General features: G+C 51.5%; 3 protein-coding genes across 3 annotated transcripts; 2 read left to right on the top strand and 1 right to left on the bottom strand.

Moving 5' to 3' along the window:
* Window positions 1–1,452: 1,452 nt before the first annotated feature.
* PG994_013168 (uncharacterized protein) lies at window positions 1,453–1,935 on the bottom strand (the record flags this gene model as incomplete). Its single annotated transcript, XM_066864577.1, has 1 exon — window positions 1,453–1,935. The coding sequence occupies one exon, from the start codon at window positions 1,933–1,935 to the stop codon at window positions 1,453–1,455; it is 483 nt and encodes a 160-aa protein (XP_066709538.1).
* A 2,130-nt stretch (window positions 1,936–4,065) lies between these two features.
* Window positions 4,066–6,473, top strand: PG994_013167 (phosphatidylinositol 3; the record flags this gene model as incomplete). Its single annotated transcript, XM_066864576.1, has 2 exons — window positions 4,066–5,510; window positions 5,564–6,473. 2 exons carry the CDS (start codon window positions 4,066–4,068, stop codon window positions 6,471–6,473), a joined length of 2,355 nt encoding a protein of 784 aa, XP_066709537.1.
* Window positions 6,474–12,908: 6,435 nt separating this feature from the next.
* PG994_013166 (S-adenosyl-L-methionine-dependent methyltransferase) lies at window positions 12,909–13,706 on the top strand (the record flags this gene model as incomplete). The annotated part of the gene is made up of 5 exons (XM_066864575.1): window positions 12,909–12,973; window positions 13,027–13,208; window positions 13,267–13,428; window positions 13,479–13,572; window positions 13,676–13,706. The coding sequence occupies 5 exons, from the start codon at window positions 12,909–12,911 to the stop codon at window positions 13,704–13,706; spliced, it is 534 nt and encodes a 177-aa protein (XP_066709536.1).
* Window positions 13,707–14,635: the final 929 nt, after the last annotated feature.

Raw genomic sequence — 14,635 nt, 5'->3', positions numbered from 1 at the left:
CTGCCAGTCTGCGTCTGCGTGCTGAGGTGCCTTGGACTAGCGCTGAGCCCCACTGATCGAAGAGCGCTGATGATAGGCTGCCGCACTGATAGGCGAACGGCTTCTACTTCCAGCGACCCGCTCACTTGCTGATGGGGGATCAATGTGACTGAATGTGTTGCGATGGTTTGTTGTTGTGTGTATGTCGCAAGCTACAGCCCTGTAACACATGGAGGAGGGATGAGAGAGCTCTCGCCACATGTCCTGATGGCACCTGAATTTATGTGTGTGAAGGAAAGTGCTCTTGCCCTTTCGTGTATTGAATACTAAGGTTTAAAAGTCAAGGTTGTGACAGTTGGTTACATATTACGAATATGAAACTATTTCCCGCCGTAGTGTTGAGTAAGTATGTAGGTAGGTACCTAACTGCGATAATGACAGCTCCCAAGGGGTGGGCGCTCACCCAACAGCATAGCATGTAAGTCGCAGATAAGTGCGGCTGACGGTTCTTGTCCCTTGCCTATCCTATCGGCATTCTTTTCGATGTTTCCACGGATGCAGAATCTATTTGTCGCATGACCTAGGACGACCTGCAAACTCCACATATTATAGATAGGCTATCGCCAAAATCGTTAGTCGGTGTGACCACGTGCCCCTCTACTGACTGGGCCATTACACAACCCGGGATCCATACCAGTACATCATGTAGGAGGTTACATCTTTTCTGGGGGTGGGTGGCAGCAAGGAGGAATAGAGAGCGTGGGGTTGCCGCGCTGCTTGCCTTCAGACAGACACTTGCAATTGTACAGGTATCAAGAAAAGTATGTAGATATGCGGGGTGTTGAATAATAGGCATAGTAAGTACATAAAGTAAACTCAGGTTCAACTGCTTACTTGATATCGAACCAAACACTCCGCAAAGCAAGGCCCATGAGCTGTATAGGGATCAATATAATAAATACCCTCAGTATAGGTGTACACAATCTTCTTTTTATAACCTTCCTTTCTCTGGAGAATTCATTTTACATTCTTGCTTCGTTTGGCCCCCGATTACCATCGCAGCAACTCTTGAAACTTGCAGCGGCGGATGCTCAAGCAGCTTCCGGCCCGCCTTGTGTCCCCTTTCCGATGCCGTCTCACAAATAACACCGTAATAATATCAAAACATTGTTGTGACTCCCTTATTCGTGCGTTGAGCAGCTGATAGATCAATAATGACAAATGCCCCCAAAGTGTTACAAAAACGTCGTTTTTACTTCTTCTCACGGACTACTACGCGGCCTACCCCGACTCCTGCACACACACCTGCTAACACGCATCGTACAACCCCGATGGTGGCTCAGTTGACCCTCGGCCTGGGGGCAATGAACAGGTCGAAGCCTTCGGGTTGCCGTCTTTAGCGCTTCTCAAGACACCAGTGGCAATTTCTTCTATCAATCGTGCAAGAATCCCACACTCCAGACCGTTTACACGTCAACCATGCTGCTTTTCGGCCACCGAGAGGCCCTCGCTCAATATGATGATTTCCTGGCAAAGTAGGGAGGGTTGGTCTGAACCCTTTGTTCGTTGCAGGTGTTCTCGACTTCTGCTTTGAGTTCTCTGTCTCCTGCGCCTGGACGCCTCTTCGTTGTTGCGCGAGCGAGATCGGGACGGGCTCTGGCTGCGGTGACGATTCAGCTGCAGCACCTTCAGCAGCCTTTTCCGTGTCGGCGAGAGCGAGCCGCTCCGTAACCGCGACGCAGCCCTCGAAGTATCAAGACGAGAAGTAGAGCGGCAACGTGAGCGGCCTCGGAAAGTGGCAGATTCTCCCGACGGGCTGTGTGTGGCGGTGATCTTGATATAGGGTGGGGGGCTTCGACGTCTCTTTCGTCCTCTCTGGTTGTCCGGCTCAGGCGAAGAAAAGGCAGACAGCATGATGTCTGCCATAATATCGGTGGTCATTGTCTCGGTTGTCATTGCGAATGATATGCCGTGCAGTAGAATGGAGAAGGGATGTGGGAAGGAACAGGCAGGCAGTTGGCGTTCGAGTTTCTCCAAGCCAGGCGTCCTCGTATCGCTTTCGTAAGTACACCGATTTTACTCGGATAGGTCGGCAGGCGCTTGTGCGTAGTTCTGAAAAGACGAATAGGAAAGTAGCAGATAGTTAGAAGCCTCAATACCAAAAGGCTGTGATAATACAATTCATGGTACAGGTGGACTTGAGGTCTTGCTCTTGAGTTTCAAAGAAGGGCGGAACAGCTCAAATATAAAGTCGAGGGATGTGCTTCAGGGATAATTGTCAAGGGACAATAAAAGGGGGACTTGGAAGCTTGGATCAGGGAGCGCAAACGCCTTATTAGCCTAAAAGGGGTTCTACCACGACGAAAGATCTACGAAACCATTCCATATCAGCTCCAAAAGCCGTTGCGACAGCTGGAAGAGATCCCCCGCCGTCTACTAGAGCTCTCGTGCCAATTGAATAGACGAACATGATACGATTGGAAGCACCTGACGTAAAGGTTATATTGGGTCCCCATAACTTTGGAGGCTTAGCCCCAAGGCCTAAGGAAGTGTAAATGCGCCCAAACACAAACATGCGAGCAGTCGGATCACAGTCGCCTCCATCGTAGATGAGTGGTCCGTCAGTCGTACCGAGGCTTCCACGCCAAGGCTTGTCCTCGCTGCTACTGATACGTGGTATTTTGGCGGGGTACTAAGCCCGCTAGGAGCAGTCTGGGGGTGTTTGGAAACGGAGACGAGAAGCCGTACAGTATACGCAAGTCGAAAGATAAGAAGTCTGGGGCTGTTTCCGACTGGGACCTCGGGATAGAGCCTGACCTAGCTAGAAATCGACAGTTCGAATATCGATTACAGCTTACAGCAGAGCAAGTAGATAGACGACTGTTTAAAGTTGGATGGTAATGACAATGAAACTATTCGCTCGTAAATCGCAATATCGCCTGTCGCTCTGACAAAATGACGACGTCTCTGCTCAATGTCAGCGCACCACGCCACACGCTACGTGAGGTCGTTAAGGTTGCTATGTTGTTAGATAAGTCTGGGGAACAGATGGCTACTAGGCAGATAGTGCATTAGCGCGCAGTGCCGCTGGCTAGGGGTAGAATACCTCGTAGCTTTACTAGTGCGGTAGACTGTAGTAGTGGCCACATACTCGTATCGAGGCGAAGAGGATCACAGTATGTAGTTGGTTCATACTGCCATTGACAGTAGACCGCCAGGCCAGAAGTTTCATGTTTTAACCCGGTTCTTGCTTTGGAATCTTACAATGGAGATACGTGGTATGGCAAGTCTTGTTCGGAGTGGGAATCTACCTACAGTAGCAGCATCCATCGGCTCCATCCCCTGACCTGAGCCCACTAAAAATTTTGTTCTAGAATAGAAGGAGTCACCAGCCGGGACTTCTCATATCGCCCGGCAGTTTTAGGAATATAGTGACGATAGGCCATTCAGAGATCTACGTTTTTACTCATGTTTACAAGAATATGCCCATCTTAAGCTCATTGCATCTGCTCGCATAGAGAAGAGCGAAGATATGGATATCATGATTCCCGATGTCATGTCGAGGGTCCACCCCCACGGAGAGCGGACGCTGCAGTTTCCGGAGGGGGTGCCTACGAATTGCCCAGGTGGATCTGGAGGCACAGCTCCAAGCTAGTCTGTACAGAGTTTAGCGCCCGTCTCGCCTGCAATGCAACTCAACCCCTTCTCTTCGACGACCACCGTTGGCTAGGTAGGGAGAGTGAGTGACGTGAATCAAACCTCGAACCGGTTCAACCTGAATCTTGCTGCGCTCATTAGCCCTCACCATATCTCTAGCTTTATTTGTACTATTATTGAATATCTTTTTCCCCTCCTACTTTCATCACACCATTTCCAACCGGAGGTGTATGCTCTATACTCGAGCGTTTTTGCGTTAGTTGCTGCCTAGTCCAAGTTAGGGAGTTCGTCAAATCAGGCATTTAAATCCATGGCCTACCTAGCCTAAGGGACAACAAGCCGACATCCACCATCAAACCTTTTCCCATCGAACGACCATCGACAGAAGACGGCGCGCCAACTGCGAAGTCGACACCATTGCTGCCCAACATGCCGCGACACCGACCCGCTACCACAGGCTACGAGCGTCTGGCACAGGCTGAAGACCTGAGCGATGATTCTGAGGACGACCCCTTGGGTCAGAGCTTCGCTTCGCTCCAGCCTCAAACGGCGCCGAGATTCGCGCCTATTTCCCAGCCGCGCCCGCACTCTGGCATGGCTTCCCCGAAGGCTTTGTCGAAACAGAGACAGCGACCTCAGAGAGCTAGGAGCAACTCTGGTGTGGACCTCAAGGCCATCAATGCTAGGCTAGAGAGATGGGCAGAAGAAATCGCTGCCAAATTCAAAAGGACAAAAGGCAAAGGGAAAGGAGAAGAGGAGGAGTCTTTGGAGATCCACTACAGTGTCTTCCACCCTCCGGATGGTACAAGACCCTTCACTGCGAGCTCTCTGGCTGCCAACCCCTATAAGCCTGCTATGTCCGAGGAGGAGTTCGAGAGCATTGTAGAGAGCGTTCGGACAGCAATCGACCAGGGTATGCATCCGAGCATGATCACCCAAGGAAGCTCTGGAAGTTACTTCGCCCGTAACACAGAAGGGAAGATTGTTGGAGTATTCAAGCCCAAGGACGAGGAGCCGTATGCGGCTGGCAACCCGAAATGGAACAAATGGATACATCGAAACTTGTTCCCGTGCTGTTTCGGCCGAGCGTGTCTTATTCCGAATCTTTCGTACGTTAGCGAGGCAGCCGCATACACACTGGACTGCCAACTACGAACTCACATGGTCCCTTATACCGATGTGGTCTGGCTCTCCTCCAAATCGTTTCACTATCCTTATTGGGACCGGAGGAACTTCTACCGGAAGAAGAAGCCTTTCCCGGCCAAGCCAGGCAGTTTTCAAGTATTTCTCAAGGGCTTTAAGGACGCCAATGTGTTCCTAAAACAGCACCCTTGGCCTGATCAGTATTGGTCAGGCCACCGAGCGAATGACACGCACCGAAACAAGCAGAGGAGATGGGCTGATAGCTGTCGGCCTTCGAGCAGGCCTGCTCTGGGTGACGAGAGTGACGACGATGAGGCTAGGCCACAGCCACTTCCCCCAGGTCCTGACAATTTTCAATGGACCGAGGGATTGAAACAAGCATTCCGAGAGGAGCTTGAGAAACTTGTGATATTGGATTACATCATGCGGAATACAGATAGAGGTCTTGATAATTGGATGGTCAAAGTCGACTGGGAAACACAGGCGGTTTCGATCGCATCCGAGCCACCGCAACTAAATTTGGAGATTGATGAGGAAAACGACGAACCAGCGCCGCGGCCTATTAATTTGGCTGACAGGAATAAGTCTCAAGGTCCTGGGATGGACGCTTACCACACCCAGAAACCGATGCAGGCTAGCAGTCCACGGAGTTATCAGGATCCCCAGATATCTATAGGGGCCATTGATAATTCGTTATCGTGGCCCTGGAAGCATCCGGACGCTTGGCGAAGGTGAGTTTCTCCAAGACCATGCTTGAATGCTTCTTTCGCTTACATTGATATAGTTTCCCGTTTGGGTGGCTTTTTCTACCAGTAGATCTCATCGGTCGGCCTTTCTCTCAGAAAACAAAGGATCACTTCCTACCGCTGCTAACTTCCACGACATGGTGGAGCGAGACTCAACTAGCACTACGCAAGGTGTTCCAGCTCGATCCCGACTTTCAAGAAAAGATGTTCTCGCGCCAAATGGCTGTCATGAAAGGCCAAGCCTGGAACGTAGTCGAGACCCTAAAGACAGCTGACCATGGGCCATTGGAACTCACTCGCCGCGTCAAGGTATGCGTGTGGGACGACTTAGTCGACGTCCCCATAGCAGTGCCGATGCGTGCTGCGAGTACCGACATGCGTCGCAAAACCGAGCCGGAGCTGAGGGATGCCATCGAGGAGGAGATAGACATCGGCGCGGCCAACTCCTCGGCCGCCGCACCGGACCAAACAGACGACCTGCTGGGCTTCGCCAGCCCGCTGCCCAACCCAGGCCGCTTCGAGCTCTCGACGCCCCGGGCGTTGTCGCCGGAGCCAGAACCCGCCGGGGAGGCTTCGCCGCCCAACGGCAAAGCGGCTTCCGATCCCTTTGACGAGCTGAACGGCGCGTCCGATGCCTCGCGCCCCAAGTTCTCCCGCATGGCCCCCTCGCGCACGAGCTACCACGGCCCGAGCCGCACTCAACCCCACATGTACTCACCACGCCGGGAGCGCCGCTTCAGCTTCGCCATGGCGGCGGGGCGGCGGAACAGCAACTCGATCGCGACGCAGATGTACGGTAGCCAGGGCAGCCGGGACGACGAGGACGGCGACCTGGAGGGCGATCTGGGCTTTGCCGCGGCAGAGGGGGCCGAGGGTAACCGGCGCAAGGTTATAGTGGAGCGGCTTGAGACAGTTAAAGCTCGCAACCCCGTGTTCACGTGGTGCTAGAGAACTAGTTGACTGGCACCGGATGGGAAAAGGAAACCGTGTATGTACTCCATAATGACGATATGCGATGATGGGAGCAAATTAGAATGAGGTCCGGGATTATAGGGAAGGCAGAGGGGTCTGGGCGTGGGGCGTAGGCATAGGCAAGGCATAGGCATAGGCATAGGCGTACAGTATGTGCGGGACCAGAAGGCGAAGCTGCATACATACATCACTACTTAAAGACGCGGGAACTACCTACCCGGAGCCGTGGAATCGGATCTTTGACGGCAAGACTAGCATCCTGTGCCCCAAAGGTCTCATTGGAGCCGAGAAAAGAAACGCATGATACGTGGTAAAAGTTGTGGAAAAGCAAGCAAAGCGGCCGCAACATCCGGGGCTGACTAGTCAGTTCCCTCTGGGATAAGAAGCCATTATTACCACTACACGGGCGACGGGAGGTTACTTTCTCTCTGATTGTGCCACATTCATGCATCCGGAAAGAACCCGAACCGGCATATACGCAGACGCGTGTGCAACAACAAAACCAAAAAAACCAAAGCCAGAAGAGAGGGCTCCTCGTCCACATCGGTCGATATCTCCCGGGTAACCCATAGACACAATACCAGAACTTGACGATATAGGTTGACAGGATCCCTGTAGAGTGACTGTATGCCCAGCTAGCTAGTATGTAGGCATGTTGCATGTCCTAGCTACCCGGGGAACTTCGATTCAACCCCGTTCAGGGAAGTAAGTCGTAGTTGCTACCTTCGCTCACCAAGGAAGAGATGTTCATCTGGCTCTCGACCAGATTCCCACAGTAGCATCCTGCTGTAGATCCCTACGTATGTAGATTAGGGCAAGTAAAGATCCTTGTAGGCCCTTTGGCCCTGTCCCACAACCTTTAATTTCTCCCGTCTTGGGATCAGAACCTCGACTACATTGAAGTGTCACCCGGGTAATGGGGGTAAAAGGATGGATAGATAGCTGACTATGGGACAGATTCATTCACCGGGTACTATGTAACTTGAAACGGGGTTGGCAAAAGGAAGGTATGGGTTCTCATGCAGTAACGCCATTCTTGCGTAATAGGGGGGCCGCATCCAGCAACTAACTCGTGCGTACATATATTATTATAGTCCCTACGTGGGGCCATAGCACAGCAAGGCAACACCGCCCACCTCCGCCGGCCCCCAATCTTCCCCGACGCCACAAACGGAAAGCGATGGCCGGTGGGTTAGGTGGCCAGGCAGATGGAGGAGGACCCGACCCCCCAAGAGACCCAAGGAGCAAGGTCCGACGCTTGGGCGAATCGCACGCCAATCTCTCACCGAACTAGCAAGCCAGCTAGGAGGGGGCGTGATATGTTATTGTGACACGATTCGCTCTCTCTCGCCCATGCCTCTGTTTTGTTTTGGTTTCTCCTTCCCCCATCTGCCTGCCATTTTCGATACTGAAGCCTTTCCTGATGGTTGTTATTGGCTGCTGTGACTCTCTATTGTAACGTCCAGTCGAATGTTACGTGACTGCTCACTTCTTACCAGTCGGTTTGTTTGCCAAATCGGGGAAGGGAGGAGAGAAATGTCCACATGCTAGTGGCCAGTGGATTGGGGGCGGGATTTGGCCGAGAAGAGAGCGTATGGCTTTCGCCCGTCTTGCTGCGGTGGTCCTTAAGTCCTGGGCTTCGTGGAGCCTGTGTCACGTACGATTAGACCTACCTGGACAGCAAAAGCAAACAAGACTAGACGGCTGGCAGATGAGTAAGCTTAGCACTCGCGAGAAAAGAGCGTCCGGCGGGAGGTGTTCTCCGGCTCTGGGCCGCGGCCAGGTTTGGGGGCCCTGGCTGCATGTGTGGTGCGCGTGCATATGTGCTGGCATGACACCATGGTGGCTCGTTAGGCAGGACCTCCTATCAGCAAGATGGCTAGCCACGCAGGAATTCTCATTGCGGCAACTAGCTCGTCGGTCAGGTCGGCGAGGCTTGTGAGTGGTTTTGTCCTCCGAGGGAATGGTTTGTTGATCCGATCAGCCCCCTTGAGCCATTTTCCCCAAGCCCGAGTAATCCTTTGCCGCGGACACGAGGGGGCAGTATGGTGCGGTGCAACGTGGACTGCAGGATGCAGCGCATAATTGAGGCGCGGCTGCATAAGAAATTCCTAGCAGGTTAGAAAGGTACTTACATCGGTAGCCACAAGGTTGGAGGTTGGGGGTTCGCAGGGGGCAACGAAAATAATCAGGGGCCAAATAAGGATAATGACAACCAAAGATAGTTGGCTGGCTGGCATCGTCGTAGCGTCGATCAGAAGTACCCGGAGGCGGTATACGGTTCATGCACTGTCTTTTCTTCTTCTTCGTCATATTTTCTGTTCTCTTCCTTTCTCCAGTTTAAGAATGAGTCAGGTTAGCATATCAGCCTAGGTGACTTTGCCATGGACGGGTTTTGTGTTGCTCTGATGTGGGACGATGCGTGATGGTCTTGGGAGAGAGAGAAACAAAAGCCGTTCTGTAGTCATCGGTAGCAAACAGACATGCAAATGGCATCGTATATCACGGTTGGCAAACCCAACTAACTACCTACCTGGGCCAGTCAAGTTGATCATTGGTCTTGCCAAGTTTATTAATAGTCGACGTCTCCTTCGCTTGGATGCCTTTCTCTCCTGCAGGCCAAGAATAGATGATCGACGGAGTTGCTCTCTGTAGTCCGTTAATTGTCTGGTGGGTTCTGATAATACCAAGGATGGATGTTTGTGTTTGCGTGTTTGTGTGCAAAATACATCAAGTATGACTAAGAAAGAGGGTGATGACTGTTCCAGCGTTGGCGACCCTCGCCTTTTCCCAAAGGGAGAAGACATGCAGCAGCATCTGAAGATGATAAACATTTGCTAAAAGACGGGCGATCTCGGTTTCTGTTTGGCCGCGTCGTACGGCTGAAAAGGCCGTCCCGATTGAATGGCACGCAACCGGCGCTAATGCATAAGACCTGAGGGAAGCTGCCGGGATATCTCCATCAGAGACAGAGCCGAGGTTCCAGAATGGCGGGAATATCATCTGTTCTTTTCTTTTCTTTTCTTTCCTTCTTCTCTCTTGCTTTTGTTTGCTCCACGCTGTCTTGGCGGCGTTGGTGGTCAGAATCGATGAACCGAACTCGTCTAGTCAGCAGAAGGACCAGCCAGGAAGCAGCAGAGCTATATATGTTAGACGTACATTGGACAGTCATGTGCTGTTTGCATCGCATTGTGTGGCATGGGGATGTGCCTGCCTCCATATAAAGCACGCACACTCGGCAAGGATGTTCTGTATACCCAATATATATAACAATACTGGGCAGTCAAGAGTCCGTCGTTTGTTATATATCGCGACCTGTTATGCGACCTGCCCCTTCGTAGTATGTAGTCGGCCCCTCTTCTTGTCTTTTTCGTTCTCGCTTGCCTTCTCTGTCCCTCTCCGTCTCCCCTCTTTCTCCTCTTCTCTGCTCTCTTCCCCTCGCTCGAGCAGCACCCAGGGTTAATCGTGTATGCAACCTCCGTTAGGAAGTGTCTGCGTCCCTTTCAGTACGTCCGTATCTATTATGTGTGCTTTTGTGTGCGCTGTATGTGCTCATCCTTCCATTGGACAGGGCTCTATGTAATGCAGGTTACCTGGTATGCAGTAGTTGAACAGTAGCCTGCCTGCGGCAGTCATTGGTATTCCAAAGCGGGAAGATTTCGCGGGACGCCTGGCTGCATGCAGTCTGGAGATAAGACAATTATGAGTCAGTGTGCATGTCGTTCTTCTTGCTTCTGCTTCTTACTCCTTGTGCCATGCAAGACTGTCTGGGCTCTGGAGGTGCATATAGTAAGTAGTATTATTGCAACTTATAGGTTAGATCCACCAATTCCGTCGGTTCCACTGCGCAATTGCTGGCGCCCCTCCTTCTTCTTCTTGACCTACCATCTAACCCTTTGTAGCCTAACACTGTCTGGCCTGGATGTATGTATGTAAATACTTACCTTTCCTATACGCCACACACTTTACCGCTGGCTGGCGGGGAGGCCGGCTGTGGATGAAGATCAATCCCATGATCCAGTCTACTGGGAGATGCCAATGTAGCTAGTGTAGCTGACTGTCTCTCTCCCGACTGATTAATCTGAGTCTGCCCGGGGATAGGATGCACAGAACGGCCTACATACCTGGATACATCTGCCCCCATGGCCGAGCCATGTACACAGTAGCGGCCACAGCGAAGATCTCGGAGGAAAAAACCCCTTTTCAGTGTAGGTCGCCGATGCCGGTTGCGCGTATGCAAATCATATCGCCCCAATAAACTTTTGCAATTTGTGCTGCAGATACAGGAACGCCCCTGACTATACTCTGCAGCTCTTGTCATTTCACCCTGTCGGGATTCGGCACACTGAGATGCCTTTTGTGAACAGAATGGCCCGCAATTGCCGAGGTTACGATTCAGTCTAGCCGTCTTCTTCAACCAAGGGAGGTTTAGGGAACAATTCCATAACAATGCTATCATTCCCTCGAGATATGGAACATGTTGGTGTGGCTGGCTACCTTGGGGCAACGAATACCGGATTCTCGAATGAGTGGGTGCCAAACTATGTGTTGGGTAGACTTGGACATTTAAGCATAGTCCCCAGGTTCCAGTCTCCTGGGCCGTGGCTTGACACTTTCCATCCTGCCGGAACCGTACAACGTGTACCAGAACGGGAGACCCAGATATTTGGGTTTTGGGTGCCCCCCCAACTGGATCAAGTAGTATGTGCTCTTTCATGTATGTATAGGTTACTCGGTCCTGCAAGTCAACCATGCCAAGCAAAAGAAGCGACCACCCAGGTCATTTCTCACTTTACCTTAGTATGGAGCACCGCACTGCAGCGTGACGCCACAGGCCATTCACGGCCCCTTCCCCTCAGCTTAGAAGTATGTCTGGTTGGCTCGTCCTCTCAGACAAACTACGGCCTCCATGCAGCGCGGGTTCGTAATAAGGTAGGCAGTGGAGCTTGGTACTGGAGAGAGAGGGACGGCAGAAGGGCCACCGGTCAAGCTGAGACCGGGTGTCGAAGCAGCGGGAGGGCGAACACCCATGCACAGGTCCACGTAGCTGTCTCTTCTCACCCTTTAGCTCAATTATCCTGATCAATGTAACAGACCTTTCTCTGTCTGTGTATTTGTTGCTCAATTTGCCTTCCTGATCGGGGCTATGAGGGACCAAACACATTCCGCCTTTGGCCTGCATCTATCCACTTGGCCGCATATGAGAATATGCTGATGTTTGACCATCGTCTTCGGCAAAGGCCATATCGAATACTCGAAGACCACCCGACCCTGTAAGAAAAATGCTATACCTGGGGGCCGTACACCTTGCACATCCATGTTGCAACATCCAATGCCACCTTATTTGCGGCATCTATCGGACAAATAGCATTGACGTGAAGGGACGTGCGAGTAGGTGCAGGAGGCAAGAGTTTGTTGTCAACCAGCCTGGTAAACGAGAAGGCCGTTCATTGGGCACACGCATAAGACAGCGGTCGGCCATTTCCATCCACATCCTCCCCGAAGTCCAACAAAACTTCGGCTTGGTAAGTATTTGGAGTTTCCTTGCTCCGCAGTAGTCACGACTGGGCTGACCTACATCCTCAACACAGAAGAAACCGCCGGCGCCCCAGTACCCCTGGTCCAGAGCCGGGAAAGAAGCCTCTTGACAGGAACTATCGTTGTCGCCATCGTACATCAGGGGTGGGACCCTAGCCAGGGAAGTGTTAGTCATTTGGCTCAGTGCCGAGAATATGGCGGAGTGGGACGAGTGAGTGACTAGACCCCTAACTCTCAACACGCAAAGGGAGCTGACTTTGGTCAAGGGAAGAAGAAAGCACCCTTCCTATCCTCCCCAGGAACATTTCGTGCGAATCGTGTACAATGGTAGAGAGTATCATCAGCTATCTCTGTCGAGCAATGCGTATCTCTCTCCTATAGATGAGGTAGTAAATTGGACTGCTTGGATATGACGACGAATTGCTGACACGAGTTGGCTCTAGGTCGAAGTCGAACGACTCCAGATGACCCACGACATGTTTTCTCTGGTATTCGATGATAGGCTTATCTTCCCAGAGATAACCCCCCTAAGAAGAGTGCTCGACTGTGGAACAGGAACTGCGAATTGGGCCGTGGAAGTTGCGCGGAGAGAGCCTCAGTGCCAGGTACGTCAAATCCCCGTTATACTCTTTCATTAGATTCTCGTGAGGTGAGCCTAAGTCGAAAGTTGTATAACTTTTGATTGTCAACTCCACCTCCGCCCGCGGAGCCCTCTACTGTCAATGGGGCTGTGTGAGTCCAATCCGTTTGACTCGCCGACACTGTAGTAGGTGGTGGCCACGCTTCGCACCCGAAGGGAGAAGTATCGATTTCAAACCAATTACCTAACGTTGGCCCGGCTTTCAGGTGTACGGCGTCGATGTTAGCACCGAGATGATGCCAATGTACGGTTACTATCCGGTAAATCTGCATCTGGAACAGGCAGACCTTAATGAAGGGTAAATTACCGAGATATCCCGTCATAGAAACATGGGCGCTAACCATATAAAAGTCTGGCATACCACGACAACACCTTCGATCTTGTACACAGCAGGTTGCTTGCCGGCGGGATCAATGCCGAAAGATGGCCGTCGTATCTCCGCGATCTGCATCGAGTGCTTGTTCCGGGAGGCTGGGTTCAAATGGTGGAGATATACTTCAACGCCCAGTCCGATGGTGGCCACTTGAGTGATAGTCAGTCTCTCACGTATGGAAGTCCATGGAAGGGAGACTAACACTTACTCACCTATAGACCATGCTCTGAGCCATTGGTCCAGACATTATCTAAGCGCAATGGAGGAAGCAGGAAAAGACCCCCGTGCGGGTCTGAAGTTAGAGAACTGGATGAGGGAAGCCGGCTTCACGAGGATGGAGATGAGAGAGATAACCCTTCCAATGTGTGGTTGGTCGCACGGTAAGTATCTGTATCTCGGTCCTGGGACTTCACTTACGAGACAACCACAGATGAGAGGGACTTTGGCATCGGTGTTGCGAATCAGGAGAATGTTAGCAGGCTTCTATCCTCTCTTGCTTTGTATCCTTGTACGGCCATACAAGAGTAAGTCGCAGTGACTGGACTCGTTCTCGCCCCTATTCCATCGAACCAGAAAACTGATTCTCGAAGTATGACGATTGAAGATTTCCACCTACTTGTGGGACAGGCACGACAAGAAGCCGTCAGTTTGGGGTTGAAGGTAAGATTTGACTAACCAATTGCGCGGAGGTTTGAGTCGATCTTGCTGACTAGTCCGTTAATAATGAAGCCTTACTTCAAAGCGTGAGTGCCTACTTCCTAAACAATACCCCCGTCTCGCCAGGGGAGTTCTCATTTGCGTCCTGAACTGACATAGTCCATTAGATACGTTGTTGCTGGCATGAAACGCTCAGGGCCGGGAATGTCTAGCTCGCACAGGCACAGCTCTAGCAAGAGCTCTTCCAGCCGTCATAGGAAAGGGCGAAGTGGCAAGCGGGTACATCGCTGAATGTGGCCGGACCGGCGTCTTCGTTGAGAAAGCGTCGAATTTGTCATAAAGTAAACGTTATTCAGGGAGCAGCTTCGCAGAGTATGATGCAGCTTCGCACATATTGCCGAAGAGACTGCCCCGAATATTTGGCTCGGTGTATTACGACCTGTAGGATGTTGTGTATTCAGATGGGGACCGAGTGAGTACGTCATGGTTTTCCTCTACGATGAAGAGATGAAATACTTTAGATAACTTCAATGAGGTTGTTAATGATGAAAGGGTTGATGGTAATTATGAACGAGCACGAGAATCAGCAAACGTGACTCAGCGTTCATGAAGTCGAGTTAAAGTTGGTTACAACGGATGATATTAACAGGCGAGAAACGGTATTAAGGAAACCGCCAGATGGGAACATACCTGTGATCAAGTGGAAGTCACTACTACGTAGGTAACCTTGCTGGATGGTGGTGGTCGCAACTTCCAAGGGGGATGGGTGTCTCGCTCACTACCGGCATGTGACGGCGGCACCGAAAGTGGATCAGTTTACTCCTTTGCCAGTTCCACATCTCAACTACATTACCTACTTATGCAGAGTATTTTAATAAAAATATTGACGGTTGAGCTTACGGTTATAGAAGCAGGAATCCTTAGAGGGAT

Source organism: Apiospora phragmitis (assembly GCF_038363925.1).
Source record: "Apiospora phragmitis strain CBS 135458 chromosome Unknown utg000011l:1.0-3236445.0:1.0-3240683.0, whole genome shotgun sequence".
Classification (NCBI taxonomy): Eukaryota; Fungi; Ascomycota; class Sordariomycetes; order Amphisphaeriales; family Apiosporaceae; genus Apiospora; species Apiospora phragmitis.
The sequence above is the reverse complement of the archived record's forward strand: the minus strand, read 5'-3'. Positions and strand labels throughout refer to the sequence as shown.